This window comes from Ylistrum balloti, unplaced genomic scaffold (assembly GCF_031769215.1).
Source record: "Ylistrum balloti isolate Yb309-2 unplaced genomic scaffold, AGI_CSIRO_Ybal_v1 Utg370038, whole genome shotgun sequence".
NCBI lineage: Eukaryota > Metazoa > Mollusca > Bivalvia > Pectinida > Pectinidae > Ylistrum > Ylistrum balloti.
Window position 1 is genome coordinate 503,143 of NW_026782097.1, and position 23,271 is coordinate 526,413.

The window sequence follows — 23,271 nt, forward strand, 5'->3', positions numbered from 1 at the left end:
TACAATATTAACTTTATATCACTGGTTATGAACACTTTACAATAACTGTACATAATTCGTAAATATGTCTCATTATCTATTTCCATGAAAGAGAAATGAACTGAATTAATTTTGCCTTTTAATTTTGATGTGTTCATCAGTCGATTCTGCTATTTAAAGCTGTTATGCAATACAACCTAATTTTTAATTGTTATGAAATGCCAGGTGGCATTACATTTTGTATAACTATGCTACTTCATCATATCATAAGCATATATATATATATATGCATGTAAGGCTTTTATTGAAGTTACTGGTCAATAACTGTGCATTTGGCTTTACATTAATACAAAAATATAGTACAAACTCAGTTCTTGTAATTTATATCTATAATAATAATTTGTAAAGCACAACGATGATACAGGTTTCCTTCTCTCTAAATGTAAAGTAAGGAACCTACTGGGTTCTACAGAACATTAAGTGGACTAATGACCTTGAGATAAAACACCACACCTTCATATTACGTATGGATCTGAGATGAACACAAAGCGGTATACTTACAATGCAAGATATTTTCGGTGAATTTATTGTAAATGTAATATACAGAATGCATAACACGATTGAAGTCCAAACAATTATGTCAGATGAATATTACTACAGTCATAGATGAATCTCTCCACCACTCTACACATGAAGCACACGATGGAATTTCAAACCGATCTAGTTTTATTTATGATTACAGTGAAGATCACTATTTCAGGTAAAAAAAGCACGAAATATTTACACAGTTAACAATCATCCACTTCAGCACCACAGCACTTCATTCTTTCAGTACCAGTCTTTATTGCGATATGTTGAAAAAGCTCTCCCCATCATAACAGTATATTCTATTGGCAAACTAATGAGCAAACACCTACAAATTATACAGTAAGTGGAGGGCTTTATACAGTGGAGACACATATGTTTTATCACAGAACCTCTGCACATATAACAATCATAGGAATCTGAGGTTTAACATAAACTTTGAAAATTTAATGAAATTTTAAAACAGATAAACATAACACATACGTTTACAGCCAACAATGATATGGTTACAAAACCATTAAGCATATAACCATTATTTATTTATTCATTATTCTATCATAGTATTCTATTATATAAATATTATGATAATATTATATGTAACATACGTAAAACAAGGTGTCAATTCAAATGTGTCATACAGAGATGTAACTGATACATAAACACCAGATTTCATTAAGAAGTGACTTTAGGTGCAGGAAATTCTAAATTCTTTTGTATCAAGCGATCTTTACCTATACAATCAAAATCAATCACTGACTAGATTAACAAAAGTATAAGGGAAAATATTTGTTCAATTTTAAATCATTACATCATTGCTACCGTTTTACTGCACATTTTTATGAAATAGAAATCACTCCAGCTTGTAGTGAAGTATTGTATAAAACCAACAATAACTACAACCAAACTTGACGGTTTTCACTATATCAGAATGATTTCTTGATATTTTGCTGAAGGTTATAGCAACACTTACAATTCATCACAAGTATATACTGTATATCATAAATGGTATTTTAAAAATCATTTTCAAATTTGCCAAAGGGAATCAAAAGAGTTCCTATTATAAAATTGTAACACAATTTGAATAATAAGGCACCAGAAACTTCTGATTTCCTAAGTTTTAAAAACATTACTATGAAATTTGCATACCTCACATATAATGAATTTTAAAGATGCAAGTATCTGGATTATGTAAATGTGCAAATTAATAAAAGCATATCCTAAGAGACCATTTTTGTTTCCAATGTCTCCTGCAGAGATTATACTAGAAGCCTGTAGTTTTCTAAGCTCTACATTAAGAGTAGTAAGTTCGAATTACCTTAACAGGTAAGTTGATGTGACAAATGTTGTGATTTTCAAAATTGAATCAGGACCTTTAATTTCTGATTGCCTACTGGAAGAGCCAAAGAAAGATTACTCCTTGTGATTAAAAAAAAAAAAAATACATAACTATGAAAAGAACCAAAGGATTAAATCTATCTCTTAAGCAAAACTTAAATTTCATTGTTTCTTCAAGAAAAAGTTCATAAAAATAACAAGATGATGTAATTAATTTCTCAGTGGTGAAATTACCCTAATGACAAAATGAATTGGATTAAGTACACTATGCTTTTATCAATATTGTATTACTCTCAACAAGACAGCAATATGTAATACTAGGAAACTATTAATTCAAGCTATCTATTCTTCATCAAAGTAACCATTGTCCCTATATTTGGTGCTGTCAAGTCTTTGTAAGTACCAGTCATCAGGAAGAGTTCGCTGGAAATCGCGATCTTCTGCTCTAGTGAACATCCAATCAGACTGGCTGCCCGGTTCAGTTTCCTCGGCGACTATCCTACGCATTTCTTCCCTATGTTTTAACTGGCGAATGTACCAAGATGGTTCAGATGTTGGACAGTCCCCAGAAGCATGGTCACAAAAGGGTGTGGGGTCCTCTATCGGATCACTGTTCTCTTCTTCTTCAAACCTTTCACGTCTGTTATTATCATCTTGATAATGCGAATCATCAGTTCGATGTGGGCTGCCATGAAATTGTTTTTTCGCTTTGTCTTCTCTTCCCTGACCCTGATTATTTAAATGCCTTTTGCCTCCTTTTTGTTGGTGACCTTTATGGAGTTGGTCACTGTAGTGACTACTGTCACACCCACTGGGGTCACCTCCTGCTTTAACCTGCCAGCATTGAAGCATGTCTCTACAATTAGGATCTTTCTTTACATCTGCAGACATTCCAAACCACCAGTCCAATTGGCATGTTAACCACTTCCTGTTTTGGGGGCTTAACACTTGCATATCAAATTTTCTAACAAAGTTCTCTATTCTTTTAAAGACTTTTCTCATATGTTTACGATTCATTTTCAAAAATTTCTGTAAATTTAATTTGTCTATTTTTGTCCTAAATCTTGAGAATTTTCTATGATACCACTTCATCACCGGATCAGAATGACCCCATTTTTCCTCGTCATCTTCATCAACATCATCATCATCATCATCAATTTCCTCATCTTCCTTCTCTTCATTATCCTTTGTCCAGTTTTTCTCTTCCTCCTTTAACTTTGTGAAATTTCTTCTTTTTGTTGATCCTGTTTGTGATGATGTCTCTTCATTACTTTTTTGCGAAGCCTTCCATTGATGACCTTTATGACCATGGGCTCTCCTCCTTGTAAACCATGCATTCAGCTTCTCTGTTACTTTTTCAACTTTTTTTGACATCTTCTCTCGCAACTTTGTCACTGATGGCTCATGTTCCTTCCAGAGATCCTGTGATAGATTCTTTACCTACAAATACACAGTGGAATTGTAAGTAAGTTTCTGTCTCTATCTAATCCAATCTCTTATGAAAATACAATAAAATTATCTTCTCATTGGTTAGTCAATATTTCTCATATCATTGACGATTTTTATAATGAATGTAATGACTCGGTACATCATGCTATAAGCTTTAGAAAATTTATAACCTCAATGTGATCTCTTAACTGGAAAGTAAAAGAAGTGAAACAGAAGGATTTCTTAAGTGCTAATCTTCCAAAAAATCAATTATTCTGTTGGTTGAAATCTCTGTATGATGCAATGTAAACTTCTTTTGCTCTAATTATTCAGAGGTGACTGATTTTTTTTCTCTGAAACTTTTTTAGTTGTTCAGACCTAAAAAATTGTTACTGTGTACTCATGTTTCACGATCATCAATGACAAATGAAATTTACATCAAAGTTGATTATTTACTTGACATGATAATATATCCAGCAACTATAATCCGTATTTTGATAGATAATAGATCACAATAGATTCTTTTCTTTAGCACAAATGGAATGCAATAATAAAATGTGCAAGAAACACTGTAACGATTATTTGCGCTTAATACTAGTTTAAATTATCTTATTGTTTATCCCAAAAAACAATGTACAAACAATTTACAAATACGTTATTCTTTTCCGAAGTTTCTGTACACATACCTGTTCCCAGGTTTGCTTGATTTGCTGACTAACATCAGACATTGATGTCTTGGTCTTGTTGTAGACATCTTCGATGGTGTTCTTCCACTTTGGTACAGGCATTTCCTTATTTTCCTTACTAGAGAAATCTTCCTGGTCCTCACCATTCAAATCGTCTTTGTCTGGTCCTGTGTCAGAGCTCCTGTCATCTTTAAATGGACTGGACTTAGCCGGCTTTGGTGTTTGGTGGACATCGTACTGCTGTTTAGTTCCTGAGGTTACTATTGAAGCCATGTCCATTATCAACTGCCATCCCTCCAAAGACTGGTTTTTCACAATCTCCCACTTATCTTTAACATTCTATAATGTATAACATCAGACTTTAACAGTAAAACAGATATACCAAAGAAGAGTAACTATTTATATATCAAACAAGCAATAGGATACATGTATAGGTAATACTTATCACACATTTTAAAGTCCTAAGTTTTTTATCCAGACAGAAAAAAACATTTCATCAGTTCACTTGGCACTAATTTGGTCCCCTTACTACTGCACTCCAAGGCTACTGTATACTGATTCCATTTTTACTGATAGATTTTTTTTAACTAGTATCAACAAAATATTTACGTTACATATAAAACTAAAAAGCAAAAGATGAAATTTTCATTGAAATGTGAAAGCATTACAACAGATTTGCTGGTTATCTGATTGTTCAATAATTAAAATCAGGGCTAACAGAAGAGACTCTGATGTTACTAGCCAACCTGTAGTTAGGGGGTTTAACTTTAACACATATATACTAGTATAATCAAAAAACAACTGAATAATATGTGTTTATGAAATCAATAAAAAATAAGCATTGTATTGATATTGTGTGTGTTATTTCATGAAACACAATCAAACATTTTCAAAACATGATATGTCATTGTATGACAACTAAATTGTCTTACCTCTGAGAAGTCCTCAGGAACTGAAAAGTTTTGGAGAATTTCACCAAACTGATTCAGAAAATCTTTTCCAGAGCATGTTTTGCTTTCAGCAGATTTTTTCTGTTGAAGGTACATACTTTGCCACCTATCTGAACGAGCTTTCTCCAGCTGAAGATCAGTTTCTAAAACAGCAATTTTGTCTTCTTGTTCTAGAGCTGCTGTTGTCCCTTCTGATCTACAGCGATTCTCTTTTGTTTTACTTTGACCTGTATGACCTTGTGCTTGTAAGTCTTGATCACTTGAAGAAAACCACGAGAAGTCCTGTCCTTCATCTTTGTCCAATACCTTCTCTCCACTGACGTCAGGATTTGAAGGTGATCTATACTTCATCATACCGATCTGTTGAACCAGATCTGCTTTCTCTTGCTCAAGACGATTAACCTTATCCATCCACTCTGCACTATACATTTGTTGTATTTCTTCTACTGTCAGTTTATTTCTACGAACAAGTTCCCTTTTTGTTTCATCATATTTTCCGAAAGTGAAAAGGTAATGTTGATAATCATAACCTGCTGTAAACTTGGGATCAAAGACCATCTGAAAATTTAAATAAAAGTATGATATTACATAATTCATACCAAAATAATGAGTTTCTTGCCACTTGAAACTGAAGAATTTTCAATTATTGTTTTTTGTTAACAGTATAGCCTACAATTCTATAACAAAGAAACTTACATTAAGTGTGTAAACTTTTCTTCCACACTGAATTGAACTTTTGTAATATAGAAGTATAAAAATCTATATGCCTCTTTTAAGTACTGGTCTTAGAAACCAACATCCAACAAAATTTACCTCAGGTAGTGACTTAATACTGAATACAAATGTACCTCAGTTGAGGATACTTAAAGACATTAGGGGACAGGAATCCAGGCTCAAGGAGCAAGAATTTAGCTCAGAGTTAATGTAACAGGTACAGGAATCCAGGCTCAAGGAGCAAGAATTTAGCTCAGAGTTAATGTAACAGCAGACAGGGACCTACACTCAAGGAGCAAGAATTTAGCTCAGAGTTAATGTAACAGGTACAGGAATCCAGGCTCAAGGAGCAAGAATTTAGCTCAGAGTTAATGTAACAGCAGACAGGGACCTACACTCAAGGAGCAAGAATTTAGCTCAGAGTTAATGTAACAGGTACAGGAATCCAGGCTCAAGGAGCAAGAATTTAGCTCAGAGTTAATGTAACAGGTACAGGAATCCAGGCTCAAGGAGCAAGAATTTAGCTCAGAGTTAATGTAACAGGTACAGGAATCCAGGCTCAAGGAGCAAGAATTTAGCTCAGAGTTAATGTAACAGGTACAGGAATCCAGGCTCAAGGAGCAAGAATTTAGCTCAGAGTTAATGTAACAGGTACAGGAATCCAGGCTCAAGGAGCAAGAATTTAGCTCAGAGTTAATGTAACAGGTACAGGAATCCAGGCTCAAGGAGCAAGAATTTAGCTCAGAGTTAATGTAACAGGTACAGGAATCCAGGCTCAAAGCAAGAATTTAGCTCAGAGTTAATGTAACAGGTACAGGAATTCAAGGAGCAAGAATTTAGCTCAGAGTTAATGTAACAGGTACAGGAATCCAGGCTCAAGGAGCAAGAATTTAGCTCAGAGTTAATGTAACAGCAGACAGGGACCTACACTCAAGGAGCAAGAATTTAGCTCAGAGTTAATGTAACAGGTACAGGAATCCAGGCTCAAGGAGCAAGAATTTAGCTCAGAGTTAATGTAACAGCAGACAGGGACCTACACCCAAGGAGCAAGAATTTAGCTCAGAGTTAATGTAACAGCAGACAGGGACCTACACTCAAGGAGCAAGAATTTAGCTCAGAGTTAATGTAACAGCAGACAGGGACCTACACACAAGGAGCAAGAATTTAACCAAGACTTAATGTAAGAAAAAAGGGAGGAGGTGGGACAAGTTCCTGAAGAAGATGGTGCTCTACTGGTTCAAAACTCTTTCATTTTATTGTTACCAGTATATAATGATGGTTATGAATTTAATTTGAGATTTCTTGGGTCTTCTCTGATGCTTTGAAGTTTTAAGTCTAAATACAATTTTCCCTTGAGGAAAAGTAAGAGTAACAAGATTTTCAAAATAGCAGTCATGGCAAATGCAGCATGGGTAAAGGTTTCAGTCAGGTCCATCTTTTGACAAGGCAACTCAATGCTGATTCACTTTGCAATCAGGGATTGTAATAGAATCAAGGTTTCAGTTAGTGGTCTAGTGAAATCTTTTATGCAGCAAAGATATTAATTTTATGATTAAACTATGTGTGGATTATAAGAAGCTGTGAACAGATGAACTATATATTAAGACTCAAGGCTTTATTTCTCCCCTGCCTCCTCCACAGAGAACAACATCTGGTTATGAGCTTAGTCAGACGTTTGACACTTAAAACTTTGACGACTTCATTATTTTTCATTATTTTTCAGTGTTCATGAGTCATGTGACTGGGTTTTACATATATGCCTACTGACACTGTCAACATAAAAATAAGTGAACTTTTGGAACAGCATATAAATTAATGTATATAGAGTTCTGAAATTCAAAAAACCATTCCTGAAAGACTATCTCCAAAAGCATGTTACTATAGATAGCAACTGATATACGACAAGAGTTCCTTGGAAATGTATGTGTCGCCTGCATAAAGTGTCACGGACTAAGTTGAAAGGGGCATAACTCAGCCAAGAAGAGTCACAGACAGCCAGGGATCAAACTTAATCTGTACCCTTGCAACAAGAAGCCATATACCAAATTTCATTTTGATAACTCAAAGCATAAGCCAAAAAGTTCGGAAAACAATATTCCCAGAAAATTTTCTAAGTTGAAAGGGGCATAACTATACCAAAAAGGATCACAGACAGCCGGGAATCGAACTCAAAGCATTACCGAAAAAAGTCCTGAAAACTTTTGTACGGACGACGGCGTGTGACGACGGACGAAGTGATCCCTAAGAGTCCACCTGCTCTGCAGGCGACACAATAAATGTATAGATTACAGACAATTCAACAGGATCTTAACTTAACCAAAATAGTTAATACACAAATAAAAACTATCAAGCTTCAAAATGTAAAGGATAAAATCCAAAAAATTGGATTGGTTGGGAAAAGTGCGGGAAATCAGTAAAACATGGGGTTGGCAACTAGTTGTAAAAAAAGAGGGGGAAGTAGGGGGACTAGTTGTAAAATGGCTAAGTAAATTTGTTATAAAAATTATGGAAGAACTAATGACCCTTCAAATAGCCTCCTTGTCAGTCATCTGATTTGACTGAATGTCAATGGACTTTGTTGAAGTACTTATTTAAGAAATATAAATGTATTTGGCTGAAGAATTAAGTTTACAGAACGCGAGGACTTTAATCATAGTTTTTGTTACCTCATCATCACTTGCCAGTAGGCTTTCGTAGTCAAATGAAGCATTTTCCGTCATCTGTAAATTAAACGTAATTTTGATAACTTCATAATATGATGTAGACAATTTCAAAGCTTTTAATTCATTAAGTATACAATCTCATTTTATCATAACAGAAGACACATTTAGAATTAGTATCTAATAAAACATCATTGTTCATCACATATCATTCAAAGGTAAATAACAATGACTGATTTATGAAAAACAAGTGAATATTACTTTAATAAACAGAGACTCAGACTGATTTTGGCACTCAACATCATATGCCTTTATTTGCTCTTAATTATTCATAGGTCTATTTATAATATACACTGGCAGGTGAATCATTCTATGTTAACACTGGTTTATATTGGGTAAGATTTATGAATTTTTGCCCAATATGAAAACTGACAACATTTCATCTTGTTTACCTATAAATTCATAAAATCTGTTCAACTTAGAGCATATCATAAATATGTATAGTGTTCATACCCAAGATAAACTTTGTTGTAGAAAATCCATCTCGGTGACATGGGCTGATAACTGTTGGCGAGTGTTAGCAATCTCTGTGTGTGCTGCAGTCAGTTGTGTGTGAATGCTCCGTGTAATCCACAGTGCACCTAGTGTAAAGACAGCAGTTAATCAAGCAAACTTCCTTATCTATAGTTAGTGTATTTACTAAGCTTAACTCCTCATCTATAACTGTTTCAAATTCTTGTAATTTACACTCTATAAGAATTTAACTGCCAAATTGTAGCTGTCACTGATGGGTCTCCTACAGCTGTCTTTACATAAGCACACCAAGGGAGACAACCAGTTAAAAGCATGGATAGCTACTACCAAATACTGATTAAAGGGAGATAACATATGGCTTCATACAGTTGTACACCAACAAATTAAAGGGAAACAATTAATAGAGTATACACTGTATTGTACAAGTATGTCATCTAATTATAAGCCAACATATATATATATAGATTAACTCACTTAACAAAGAATTAAAAAATACATACCTGTTCCTGATCCCATCAAGAATCCACTAAGAGATGCTATCAATATTATTACTAGAATATATCTGTCACTGACAGCTTTTCCAGTATTTTTCGAATCTTTGCTTCCTAACTGTACATCTTGCGTCAACACAGAATCTGCCGAAACATCAGCCTGATCAATTTTTTCAATTGCATCTGTACAGAGAAAATACACAGTGTAAACAAATTAAACTAGTAAGTGATGGTATCATGACACCATGTACACTTAAATAACAATTGTGTTTATTCTTAAAAACTTCTCTAAGAGTATTCTTAATTTATACTTTCATTAATATTCCACACCTTTCAAGAATTGTAGCTATCAGTAACTTATCTAAGGTTTTATGTTAAGTATAAATTCAAGGCAAAGGCACTGCAAACTGAGTCATACTGATAAGCTTGTGGTGTAGTACCATACATACAGTAAGGGTCATATGTACAACAAACTGATTCATACAATTAAACTTTGGGGTGTCTCTCTTTTAAAGAGCAATATATATAGCAAACAGAGTAGTGAATACTCTTCAATCCAAATGAGGTGTCTTAGAATAATGCATCAAAATTTACTCACCATTAGAGGAAGATTGGTAAACTTACCATTAGAAGGAGAGTGGGCAACATACCATTAGAGGGAGAGTGGAGAACTCACCATTAGAAAGAGAAAGGGGAACTCAACATTAGAGGGAGAGTGGAGAACTCACCATAAAGGGAGAGTGGGAGAATTAATATAGAATTCACCATTAGTAACTTATCTAAGGGAGAGGCAAAGGCACTCACTGAGTCATTATAAGCTTGTGGTGAGAGTAAGGGTCATATGTACAACAAACTGATTCATACAATTAAACTTTGGGGTGTCTCTCTTTTAAAGAGCAATATATATAGCAAACAGAGTAGTGAATACTCTTCAATCCAAATGAGGTGTCTTAGAATAATGCATCAAAATTTACTCACCATTAGAGGAAGATTGGTAAACTTACCATTAGAAGGAGAGTGGGCAACATACCATTAGAGGGAGAGTGGAGAACTCACCATTAGAAAGAGAAAGGGGAACTCAACATTAGAGGGAGAGTGGAGAACTCACCATTAGAAGGAGAGAGGAAAGCTCACCATTAAAGGGAGAGTGGGGAATTCACCATTAGAGGGAGAGTGAGAACTCACAATTAGAAGGAGAGTAGAGAACTCACAATTAGAGTGTGAATGGCGAGCTCACCATTAGAGGGAGAGTGGAGAGCTCACCATTAGAGGGAGAATGGAGAACTCACAGTTAGAGGGAGAGTGGAAAATTCACCATTAGAGGGAGAGTGGAGAACTCACCATTAGAGGGAGAGTCAAGAACTCACCATTAGAGGGAGAGTTGAGAACTTACCATCAAGGGGAGGGTTGGGAACCATGTTTTCAATATAAGGCTGAACTAGATCAGTGGTGTATCCCTCTTGTGGTTCCTCCAGTACCATTTTAGTGGTCACTTCATCATCAATGTGTCCTGTATCTTCTTCAGTAATGTCTGGAACATGGTCACTTTCCTTTCCATCCTCTGTTGCCTTACTTGGATGTTTACTTGACTCCACAGGATCAGTTATCCTAGAGATGCTATCAGGTTCCAAAGAGAGGGATGGGAAGTGTTCAGCAGCCATTATGTTTTCAGTCATAATGGCACTATCTTCATCTGTCCTAGAGGCACTATCCTCATCTGTTCTTAAGGTGCCACCCTCATCTGTCCTAGAGGCACTATCCTCCTCTGTCCTACAGGCACTATCCTCATCTGTCGTAGAGGCAATATTCTCATCTGTCCTAGAGGCAATATTCTCATCTGTCCTAGAGGCAATATCCTCATCTTTCATAGAGGCACTATCCTCATCTGTCCTAGAGGCACAATCCTCATCTGTCCTAGAGGCACTATCCTCATCTGTCCTAATGGTGCTATTGTGATATGTGAGTGTAGTATCAACTAAAGAGATTCCACCATCAAGAGATTGCACACTGGAACATGATTTTCTGCTTCCCTCTGTTTCCACCATGTTTGAACCATCCAAGTTCCCTGATTGGCTAATGGGGAACAAATTGCAGAAATAAGTATACATACAAAATAAAATAGAACTTTCAATATCTTGAAACTACCTATATGTATTCATTATTCTAATTTAGTTGAAACTGCTGCCACATCTATTGTAACACACCACCAGCTAGGGCTCCACTATGGATATTGGCTACAGCAAACTAGAATTATTCTACAAAATGGATTTACCATTATATCAACAATAACCTCAACGTTTGACTTCTGTGTCTGAAAAGCATTCCCATACACGCGCTTCCTATAAGGAAGCAATGTATCAAGTTTGAGTTTGATAAGCCCAAGGAAACTCAAGTTACCGCAGGGAAAAGTGCTGACAGACAGACAGATGGACAGACACTATGATTAGTCCAGGGCTACAACACTAAAGCATCAATATTACCAAAATCTGTTTAGGAATTTATGAGGAACATGTATCTTGTACACAAACTTTCTACAATGAATGCAAGGAAGCACATGAAAATTGATTACTATCACCTGCACCTCCCTAAATCCCCCAACTTTACCAAATGATGGATGTACTTGTTTTGTGAGAATATCATCATTTCCATTGGTTTTATTAATGAAAAATTGATAATTAACTTTCACTTGTGTGAGATTTTTTATTTACAATAGAACTACATTTGTATTCATCAATTGTTAGCATTGAAATATCATTTCAACACCTTTTCACTTGCATTATATTGTTAGTTGATTTTAATACCATGATGACCTCCTCACCTTGTATCTTCTGTATGTTCTGTGTCTATGGACAACGAGGTTACTGAAATATTACTACTGCTGAAGTCAACACTAGACACTGGCTCAGTATCTGTTTCCTCATGTCTTCCATGTGTGATGTCCATCCCCCCACTGTCCAGTGATGTTGCAGTTGCCACATGTTCCTGTGGTGTGTGCAAATTCCCTCCTCCAACAGACAAGATTTCCTCATCCTGTCTGTGACAGGACACCTGCAGAGCCTTGGTGATCACAGGGTCATCTACTTCATCAGCTGACTCATCAGATTCAGAGTCATCCATTACTACCAAACAAGAGAACCTGACCATATACTATGTTTATAATTAGAATGAAGAAGTTTGAGTCTCAACCAATCTGTAATGGACATATTATATATATGTATATGAACATTCAACCACCAACACCCTGGTTCTGCTAAACCCATTGTTTGTAATTAACCTCTTTCTTTGAATACAAACCTGACAATTTTCTGTATAAAATGCTGAACACTCAGGAAAGAACACAAGGAATTCTCATTAAACCATATGTGACCTTGTTCTTAATTAATCATAGAGACTTACCTGTGTACTTGTTAAAAGGAAGCATTGTGATTACAATATAAAGATAATTACACACCTATACTATCTATAGACCACAATTCTTTTATACATTTATGCAGAATTTAAACATAACATATATACATATAGATCTGTACATATTGTCTGTCTCAAATTAGCACAGCATTTTTCTGTCTAATCAGAGGTTTATGTAAACACTTTCCCATAGAAATCTTCTGTCTGTATCTTCTTAAAAATTCTATTTAATAAATAACTATCCTTAAATCTTGACAGTCAAGTTTGTTAATGAAAGATGTAGCTCAATCTTACTATAAATCTGCAAGGAAACTATTCTACTTGTGTTGCTATTCCAGAAAATGCTCACCTGCTTCTGTACTTGGTACCCTTAAGACAAACACTGGACTGATCTGCCTTGCACCCAATGAAGGAGATGAAGGCATGACAGGTTCACATTCTACGTCTGTATCTACAGAAACCACTTCTATAGAACTGTCCGAGTCAGAATCCTCTAAATCGCGCTATAATAAGAAAGAAGATTTTTTTTTATCAAACCAGCAATGTTCCCTCATTTTTTGTTGAAGTAACAACATTAAAACTATCAATTATTATTTGTAGTTCAAATATTTTTATTTTTAGCAACACTTTATTATACATAATCATATAAGCTTGTCTGATAGAAAAAATCATCATTGTCAGAAAAAATTCAATTCTTCACAAATAAATCGATGAATCAAATGTTATTAGACAAGAGGCCCAATGGACCTGCATTGCTCACCTGGTATTCAATGTCCACCAAAAACAGAATCCAATCAATTTTCACAAATTTCCAAATCAAAGAGCTTCTAATACTATAAACATGACAGTATTAAAGACCTTTTATTACCTCATTACTGCTTTCTCTTCTGACCACCTCCCAGGTGTCAAAGTCATCACTACTGCCAGATCGACTGGACATCTTTTCTGATACTCTAATGTCTATATTCGTTTATCACATGACCTGTCCCGTAATGTACCTGTAAAGTACAAAATCAAATGAAGGTTAAATGAACTGTCTGATTCTACATATATATTGTCATGGATTTTTTTTCAAAAGCTGATTATTAATTTTAGTATAATTTTGCAACCTGAAATGAATAGAATGGTGTATGAACATACTTGCAAATCAGCTTGTCTGTGATATTTTATATTGTTATATATTCATAACAAAAACCTATAATAAGATCAATATTGATCAACTTAACATTGTAAACACGGATATCTTAATAGTAACATGGATGATTTAATTAGCAATAATGACAATCATCATAGCCTCTCAGAAGCAAGACTGACAAATATTTTTTTCTCTCAATACATTGAGGAATATACCCCTTATCACATTCTGCTGAAATCCCTTTCCTCTATTGAGACAAAATTATTTTCTTTTCAAAATTTTTCTTTGCTAACATGCGTTCTTGTCTTTTACAGTCCATTCAACTTCCTGTAAGTTGGGCTAGATCTAAATCCTCCATTTACAATGTATAACTATAATAACATGTACACAACACTGAATAACTTTCATAAATAGATAAATGAAATCAATTACAATACAACGGGTTTTTTTCATCTTCATATATATACTACATGGAATAAGATTTGTTTTTTTAAATCCTCTATTTCCCTTTTAATGAAAAGGGTTCAAACTCTCTGTCCTTGTGGGAAAAAACCCCTCTATTTACACATCACAACACTTCATTCTAAAAGTAAACACCATAAAACAAACATTTCGTTAAAATAGATTAATTTAATGTCATAAAGTGTGACTCTCTTTCATTTCTTGTTTAAATTATAGTTTCAACTTCCTGATTGTAAGACCAGTCAATGGATGTGTCAGAATACACTGTATCAACAGAAAGCTTACACAAAGTGATGTCATCATATCTAGAGGTGAAGTGTCATCTTCCTCATACAGATATATCCAAGACTAATTGTAACACATCCAAAAATTAATTTATCACTGCAAGGTTTTCCATAATTTTGTTAGCAGTAGGCTGTGTAGTGAAAGTAGGAGGCTGGCCTGCTGTGTACGTGTAGTCGTGTACAGAACATTATTACAGAACTGGATTGGTGTAGGCGGCCAAATGATCAAAGTAGCCGGTCAAATTGGCCGGCAACCGGCTCTTATGGAAAACCCTGCACTGACTTCAAATTCACAGAAAACTTCCACAGAAATGACCAATCAATCATGATTTCAGAAATTGCCTCACAATGACCCAAAATTATCATGACCGATCAATCATGATTTCAAAAATTGCCTCACAATGATCCAAAATTACTGTGACCAATCAATCATGATTTTCTTTCATCACACCTGGCCTAAGTGATCCTCACCATGAGATTTGTTATTGTTATCAGAATTTATATCAGGTAAATAAGTAACATCAAATGAGTGATTATTTATCTTATAGTAAATGATATTGACCATACACTATAATTTGATATTAAAAGAAATTGACAATAATATATTTACCCATTTGGATGATTGTAATGATTACAACCTTGACTACATATCATTGATTAAAGATAATTTGAGAAAGTAAAACAATCAACCAAAATATTCTACGTAAATATGACCCACCCGAATATTGATATGTACAACCTGTAACCAATGTCATCAGTAATGTGACCGAGGATCCTTGGTTATTACCAGGATGATATTAAATAGAAATACAATAGATTCACCATGATACATTACATCATGATGATCTGAGAATGGCCAGTGAACATGGCTACTCTGGTTTTCTCCCACAGTAAGACCCATAGGTGCTTCCATCCTGGCAAACAAAAGTTAATATAAGCTTTGGTTTAAAGGAAAATAAATTGTAACCTGTGACATAAATAGAAACGTCAGCAATTAAGATTTAAGAATTTGGAAACTGTAACAGGAAGGATTCTATTCGTCACTGACTAATGCTTTCTCTGGTTCAAACACAACACATTTTGATGGACAGATTAAGTCATGTCTGGTCCACAACAGCGACAGGCAAACCAGTTTGTATGCCAAAATGTCTAATACTGCAACAGTTATGTATCATGCTATGCAGTATGACTACAACAAAATTCACACATCCAACTACTAACTATGCACAATATTTAATGTTGCTTAAGTTCAGATCCCAACTGCACACAGCCAGAAAAGGCTAGTTAATGTACTATGAATCTGATGAACTGCCCTGATCCATGAACCACAGAGGAAATATAGAGTACAATAACTGGCATACATATACCTGTATATGGTCTTCTTAGGATTGGACATACAAAGATGTGATACTTAAACTTACATGTTATGCTATGCCTATTCATTGTACCTCAAATGATATATATATATACAGCAAAACAAAGTTGTTCTTGACATAGGTTATGAACCATTATGTATTCTGAAAATGACATTTTGTCACAGCATATCACAAACACTATTGACCTGCAGGACCATGCACTCAGATAATCATGGTTGCTGTAACATGTGACACTTCTATAAAAAAAAAATTCAGTAATTAAAACTATTCACCATAAAATATTCTGAGTAAATATTTTATTGTCAAATTTGTGCATTTTTTTAATACACAATTTCTCATGTCAAACATCCTCCCAGATATGATGAAATAATCAATCTATCCTTCGATGCCAATTTTGTTGTCGCCTTTCAAGTAAGTGAAAATTTATCAGGAATAATAGGCCATGCTTTCTTGCAATTTTTCGGCTACAAAAGCTCAATCATGCATGTCTTATATTGGTGACTCATATAACAAGCTAATTGTAGTCTGACTGATGAAACCTTTACTTTATTCAAATATTTTGTATTATAAAATAAGAAGTTTGCCTAGAAATATGGTTCATTTGAGAAAAAAACAATAAAACCCAATTAAAAAATTGAATCTGAAAGGCGCACACATCAACACAGATATCGACCAGTTTGGCTTTATTTTGATTTTTTTTCTGTTATCAGAATGTCATTCTTGTCCAAATGATGAATCTACGTTACTCATGTGTACTTACTTCTTGGTCACTGTAAGCTATCTCAAGCGTCTCTGTGACTTAGTGATTTCATCAGAACATGTCCGATACATACATGTCGCTCATTTCAAATGAGCGAATTTGAGGTTGGATATGCGGATATATTATTTAAAAAAATAAAAGTGTTTCCATTGGTCAGTTCTTTAAAATAAATCTTATAGTATGAACGCATTTGTATTTATTCATGCATTTGTTTGGTGACAATTCGCTGACATAGCGTAGCTGGCAAGAAAGGATATTTTTGTGTGTATATCGACCAAATATATATGTAACATCAGTCAACAATGTGACATAAATTGTGTTGTTGATTATATATATATATATATATATATATATATATATATAACATATTGATATCACATTACAACTGACATATGAAATTATTCTATCATAAGAAGTATGCATTAACAAACGATTCTAAAGATGTCGGGGTTTCACTCACATATCAGATCTCTATGATGAGATATAAGGTTATGTCTACTACCTATGAAAAAATTGGTCTTGCATTAAACAATTGTCAGAAAACCTGATCTGAATAAGTGACAACATTAAAGAATAACTATTAGATTGTCACTTACCTACACCAAACGCTCGGAGACACAGTCCACCTTCTGACCTTAAGAAAGTATTCTCAGTTCTCAGAATGTTCCTGGCAAAATATCAACAAATACCACGTGATGTTTACATCTGTGTTAGCTTTGCGCTTTGTATAGCCACGGGAGTACGACCGCTACAAACGTTCAATCGTCAAGAGAGGCAAATGTGACGTAAAGAACAACCAATGGAATAAGGACTAATGTTATAATAGAAATAGAAACAGTGTCATCAGTTCGGAATATCTAGGCCCATATATGATGAGGGATTGCAACTTTCGTGTTGCGACATTGTCGTTTGCCTCGTTTTGACACCCGAGGTAATGCATTAGCTGTCTTTACGCTTTGTAAAAACATATATTTGCGTCGAGAGATGGTTACTTCAGTCAGCTGCTTCAGTCTAGATTCGTTCATATCGCCATAACTTTCGCCCCAAAATTCCGTACCAGCCAACCAGTGAACCCCATACCCCACCATTATTACCATTAAGATATTTTCCACTCATTCTTCACTTAAAAGTGAACTTAAACAAACTAATCACGGACATCCCCGAACCTCTTAATGCACCAAGTGACCATTTGGCAAGAATGATAAATTGAACTTTCTTCGTTAAACATTCTTATATGCGTACGTGACTTCAATCACGTACGAACTGGGGACATTAAATGCTAGTATTCATAAAAAATGTTACTTTGTAATTTCAACGACAAATTTATTTACTGATACCACGGACTTAAATATATCTAATATACAAGTCCGTGCTGATACACTAATGCTTTTTACGTTTCAATCTTTCAAGTACGTAAGAACGGACGTGAAAGGGGAGGGCTTTTATATCATTTAGATATGCAGCACGGTCTATTCAGATTTCTTAGAATTGCAAATAGCGACCCCAAGTAAACACGGATAAGAAGCACCAACAAAAACCTAGATATGAAATTGGACTAGATAGTCATTATCGTTGTCGAAATCCAAGATACAGGTATGTTCCTTTATATACATTTTTTCGTTTCTATCCAAAACTGAACACCAAACAGTAGGGACCAAGGAAAATACCAAGTAAACAAATCCAGGAAAAAGGTCAAATCTGAGACGGGAACTGTTAAAAAATGGAGGGGTGAGGGGAGGAGAGTTTTCATGTACGCCCTCTCTTATTTCAAATCATGGATCCGCGCCTTCAAACAGTTTGATATCTGGGGTAGATAGAAGGAAAATTAAGCTTCTTATTACATCGATCGTTGCAAAAATCTTTACTTTAAGGTGAAGTGGAATTCTTTTTACTTCACCGAAAGAAAACACTAATTTGCATGTTTTATTTCACCCAAGTGAAAATAGGATTAAACGATATGCCGTAGCGGCGTTGTTATGTTTTTGATAGGAATTTGCTTTTTTTAAATGTTACTTACATGTTATATTCGTCCAATTGTATTTTGAAAATAAAGATTTACACGGTGTTACGTCGATGACAATGACAGTGTTATACATGTATATCGATAAATAGGTGATGAATTTGCGTGAATAGGTCACGCCGGAAGGTCAAATGTGCCTTCTTATTATATATAGGGTAGGAGCTAGCTTTTATTTATTAAATCATCTGTCGGTTCCACCCATCCAGCAATGGTAATCGAGATACTGATGTTGCGATAGCTATTTAATCATAGTGATATAGACATTAGAATGTCTCCAGATTAGAGTTACTGATGAAGGACATCAGTAAATTCAAAACGTTAAGATCTACTTCATTAGCTGTATCTTTCTCCTTAATTTTAAAGCCCTGCAAGCGCCAAAGTATATAATATATTGAAAAAACGAAGAATCACAACTTCCGTAATTGTAAAATAGTTTGTATTGAATACACATCATCCGTGACAAAAAACCTATCCCCATAAGATGCGCCTACTATACTGTAAAAATGCTTATGTTCTTTTCCTTTCAAACTATGATTTCTGACTATCACCAAGACACGTGATCGCCAATACATTCGCAATCAATAATTATTTTTTTTACAAATATGCCACGGCTGTCCCAACTTGATAAAGAACGTACTATTGCTTATGGAGGGTAGCTCTCAATCGCAGGTCGCGGCTACCTTCGGGGCTCACAAATCGACTATTAGTCAGTTTATTTTATGTCTCAACGGAACGGGAAGATTTGATGATAGACCAAAATCCGATCGTCCACTGACATCGTCGCGATGTCAACATCGGTTCATTGGGCTTGCCAGCTTGCGTGACAGGAGATTACTGGCAACCGAAACAGCACGAAATCCACCCAAAACCTGTGAGAAAAAGAGTGCGAGAGGCAAATTTACGCCCACGTCGTCAGCACGTTGGTTTGTCGCTGACGCCACAACGTCGAGCACGTCGTAGGCGGTTGTAGGTGGCACTTGTGCCCAGACGTTGCCCTTTTAGACTTTGGAGGTCCATGCTCTTCACGTATGAACGTCGATTCGCGTTCTTTTAGGTGTCGAGGAGAGTGTCTTGCGGACGCTTGTGTTTTGGAGCACGACAGAATTGGAGGTTGATCGGTTATAGTTTGCGGATAAATTTCCATTGGTTTGAAGACACCTTTAACGGATATACGCTATCGACATGAGATCCTAAGGCCTCGTTTTGTGTCTTTCATTATAAGGCAACATTTGACCTTTCAGCATGATAACGCTATACCGCACATTGCAAGAGTTTGTCAGGATTTTCTTGCAACCCAGAACATCGTCGCTATTAATTGGCCTCCATATAATCCTGATTTGTGTGATGAACAAGACTGAAGAGCAAAAATCCGAAATAACTTTCGCCAATTGTCCATGGAATAACATTACTCTACGGACAATCAATGTCCTTACGAGTTCCATGCCATGGCTGTTCGGGGAGAACACACAAGATATTAGGGATCGGTCTGACAACTGCCTTTCAACTTTGTATACATAAGAGTTCACTAATTGTTGTTAAAAATCTCAAAAAATTTGAAGGCGGATGGGACAATATTCGATGTTGACTATTGCATTTTCACAATTTGGCTTATTTCCATTAATTATCATTTTATTAAACCATAGGTTGCAGAAGATGCATGATAATTAAACATAACACATTAGACTTGAGATTTTGAACGTAATAATAACAATAAATGTAATTATTTGCCCAGATAACCGTGAAATTTCTATTATGTACCGTTAGCAATTGTACAAGTTTAAAAGACAACGGACGGATCCATCATATCTTTTAACAAACTTTATATACAAAAGACAAATTAAAATAAAACAAAAATCCTCAACTACGCAATTTTGGTTTCGATGGATTTCTATTGTTTAAGAAATGTTGGCGTTCAGAGAACACCCCGGAATATTTTAATATCTACTTTTTTTTCTAAACGCAACTGTTGAGAAAGTAATTGAATTTTTTTATATGAAATTCGGAGATAAATATCTGGAATATATTTTGTTAAATAGTGTTGTACAGTAAACGAGCCTAACAAGAGCTTGTACTGATAACATTTCGCTGATTTTTCAACACACTCATTCCGCAATTGAATGAAATTATCGGCAAGATCAAATCTGTGACTTAACCAAACATCCTCTTAACATACATTCGCTTCAACAGTAGTCAGCTGAGATTTCGTAAATTTACTGTTAAAGTTCAATGTGACATCAAGATAATTAAAGTTGTCATCAAAGTGTCCAGATCAATCTAGTAACCTATTGTTTAAAACACTTGTAGATAATTTGGATAAACAATTTACCAACGTTACCTATCTATAATTATTCATTTCGCTAGGATCAACTTTCTTGAAGAACGGAAAAATAGTACGTCTTGGCCAACTAGGTTGAAAATTCCCTCTGTCAAGTATCCGAATATACACATTTCGTTCAACACATTATTGACATTAAGTGACTTATCAAGTTTATGAGCCAGGCGTGGACGCATAAAACATGCACATGTTCTATAGTTTAGTGTAATAGTTGAAGGTTCAGGCAGACATTTTTTCTTCTTCACGTACAAAAACAATTTAAAATAAGCACGCCTTCTAATTCAATAGGGATTACCTCCCTTCCAACATAAGAATTTGACACTTGGCGAGTGTATGCCTACATGCGTATTAAGCGTTTATGTTACATCTATTAGATTTTATGTACATATACACATCCTGATTTAAATGCAATAATGTTTCTAAAAGATACACACAGTTCATTTGTAACTTATTTTGAGATATAATTTATAGTTTCAATAACCGTCCTGACGACCCCATGCAATTTGACAGGTATTTTTTCGCTAATAAGAAAAAAATCCGTTTACAGTACATGTGCGTTTCACGGACAGGACGGGACTACAGTACATGTGTGTTTCAAGGACAGGACATACCTACAGTACATATGTGTTTCAAGGACAGGACATAACTACAGTACATGTGTGTTTCACGGACAGGACATAACTACAGTACATATGTGTTTCACGGACAGGACATAACTACGGTACATGTGTGTTTCATGGACAGGACGACACTACAGTACATGTGTGTTTCACGGACAGGACATAACTACAGTACATGTGTGTTTCATGGACAGGACATAACTACAGTACATATGTGTTTCATGGACAGGACGACACTACAGTACATGTGTGTTTCACGGACAGGACATAACTACAGTACATATGTGTTTCAAGGACAGGACATAACTACAGTACATATGTGTTTCATGGACAGGACGACACTACAGTACATGTGTGTTTCAAGGACAGGACATAACATTTTTTTGCTAATGTTTTCGCAACTTATCACTAGACATGACCAACACAAACACCTGTAATAAAAACTTTGCATACTGCACACACAAACCGCATTTATATTTAGCATTACATTCATTGTCACATTCATTTCATTATAAGTTTTACTCAATACACACAAATAACATATACTGGAGAGTACCAGCTCAATTAAATCCTTATATCCTTATAACATAACCAACCCGATCCTATCCTTTCTTCCTGTCGACGCTAACGTTATGCATTTACGTAGAGAACGTAATCCTTTAGTATTTTCAACGTTCATAAGTTGTTTAAATTTAAACATGCTTGAACGATTGATATAAAATGACTTAAAATTTGAAACGAATATCTGCATAAATGACTACTTAATTGCAAAATGGTTATCGTCTTCGATATCTTGGCTATTACATAATACACAATGTCTGTTCTATAAATATTTCTTTATCTTCCCCTTTCGATCTCCGAGTCACGTGGTAGCATTCTCAGTTTTGTCATTAGCTTCAAATGTTTAATATTCACGGACAAGATTAATAAAATTGCTCACCTCTGTGTGATGTAGACTGTTAAACAGTATCCTGAGATTGAGATATCTCTGTCTACCTCACGCAAAGGTTATTGTTTATTGTAAGGCGTTTTTCATGAAACCGAATACAACACGAAAGTCAAGGACCATGGAAAGCGTATCACAATTAATTATACAACCAATTTATGTCATATATATATAACTGGAAACGCTTCTAATTAGTAAAGCATGTGCGCTATATTGTTTTTATTTTTTACGTCGTTTGAGACGCCAGGTCATGCATATCTTAATTAATTTTTTTTCTATTAACCGGTTCCATTTAAGATATCTTATCCTGAACGGAAGTGTAGATGATTCTTGGTTCTGTCCAATGAGAAAATATCCGGAATTAAAAACTAAGTGAAACGTCGAATGCATAAGAAAAGGCTGTGACATCAGAGTGCTGGTCGGTCACGTGGCGTTCAATGTTACGGATATGACATCACCTGGACAGACCGATATTTTGGCCATGACAGTAGACGTGTTGACGGATAGTGTGACCATGACATTAGGCTTGTTGATTGATATTGTGGCCGTGACATCAGACCTGT

General features: G+C 35.2%; 1 protein-coding gene across 1 annotated transcript; it reads right to left on the reverse strand.

Moving 5' to 3' along the window:
* Window positions 1-536: 536 nt before the first annotated feature.
* Window positions 537-17,461, reverse strand: LOC132549024 (uncharacterized). Its single transcript, XM_060212935.1, has 11 exons — window positions 17,384-17,461; window positions 13,639-13,768; window positions 13,120-13,273; window positions 12,181-12,481; window positions 10,756-11,435; window positions 9,372-9,545; window positions 8,851-8,978; window positions 8,344-8,397; window positions 4,946-5,521; window positions 4,014-4,352; window positions 537-3,339 (listed from the first exon to the last, which is right to left on the reverse strand). The coding sequence occupies exons 2-11, from the start codon at window positions 13,708-13,710 to the stop codon at window positions 2,242-2,244; spliced, it is 3,576 nt and encodes a 1,191-aa protein (XP_060068918.1). The 5' UTR covers window positions 13,711-13,768; window positions 17,384-17,461; the 3' UTR covers window positions 537-2,241.
* Window positions 17,462-23,271: the final 5,810 nt, after the last annotated feature.

Coding starts and splice junctions, on each gene's coding strand:
- LOC132549024 (XM_060212935.1), bottom strand. CDS start 13,710: ATGTCCAGTCGATCTGGCAGTAGTGATGACTTTGACACCTGGGAGGTG. Junction 8,398..8,850: donor TACAACAAAGTTTATCTTGG/GTATGAACACTA, acceptor TTTAATTTACAG/ATGACGGAAAATGCTTCATT. Junction 3,340..4,013: donor TCAAGCAAACCTGGGAACAG/GTATGTGTACAG, acceptor GTGTATTTGTAG/GTAAAGAATCTATCACAGGA.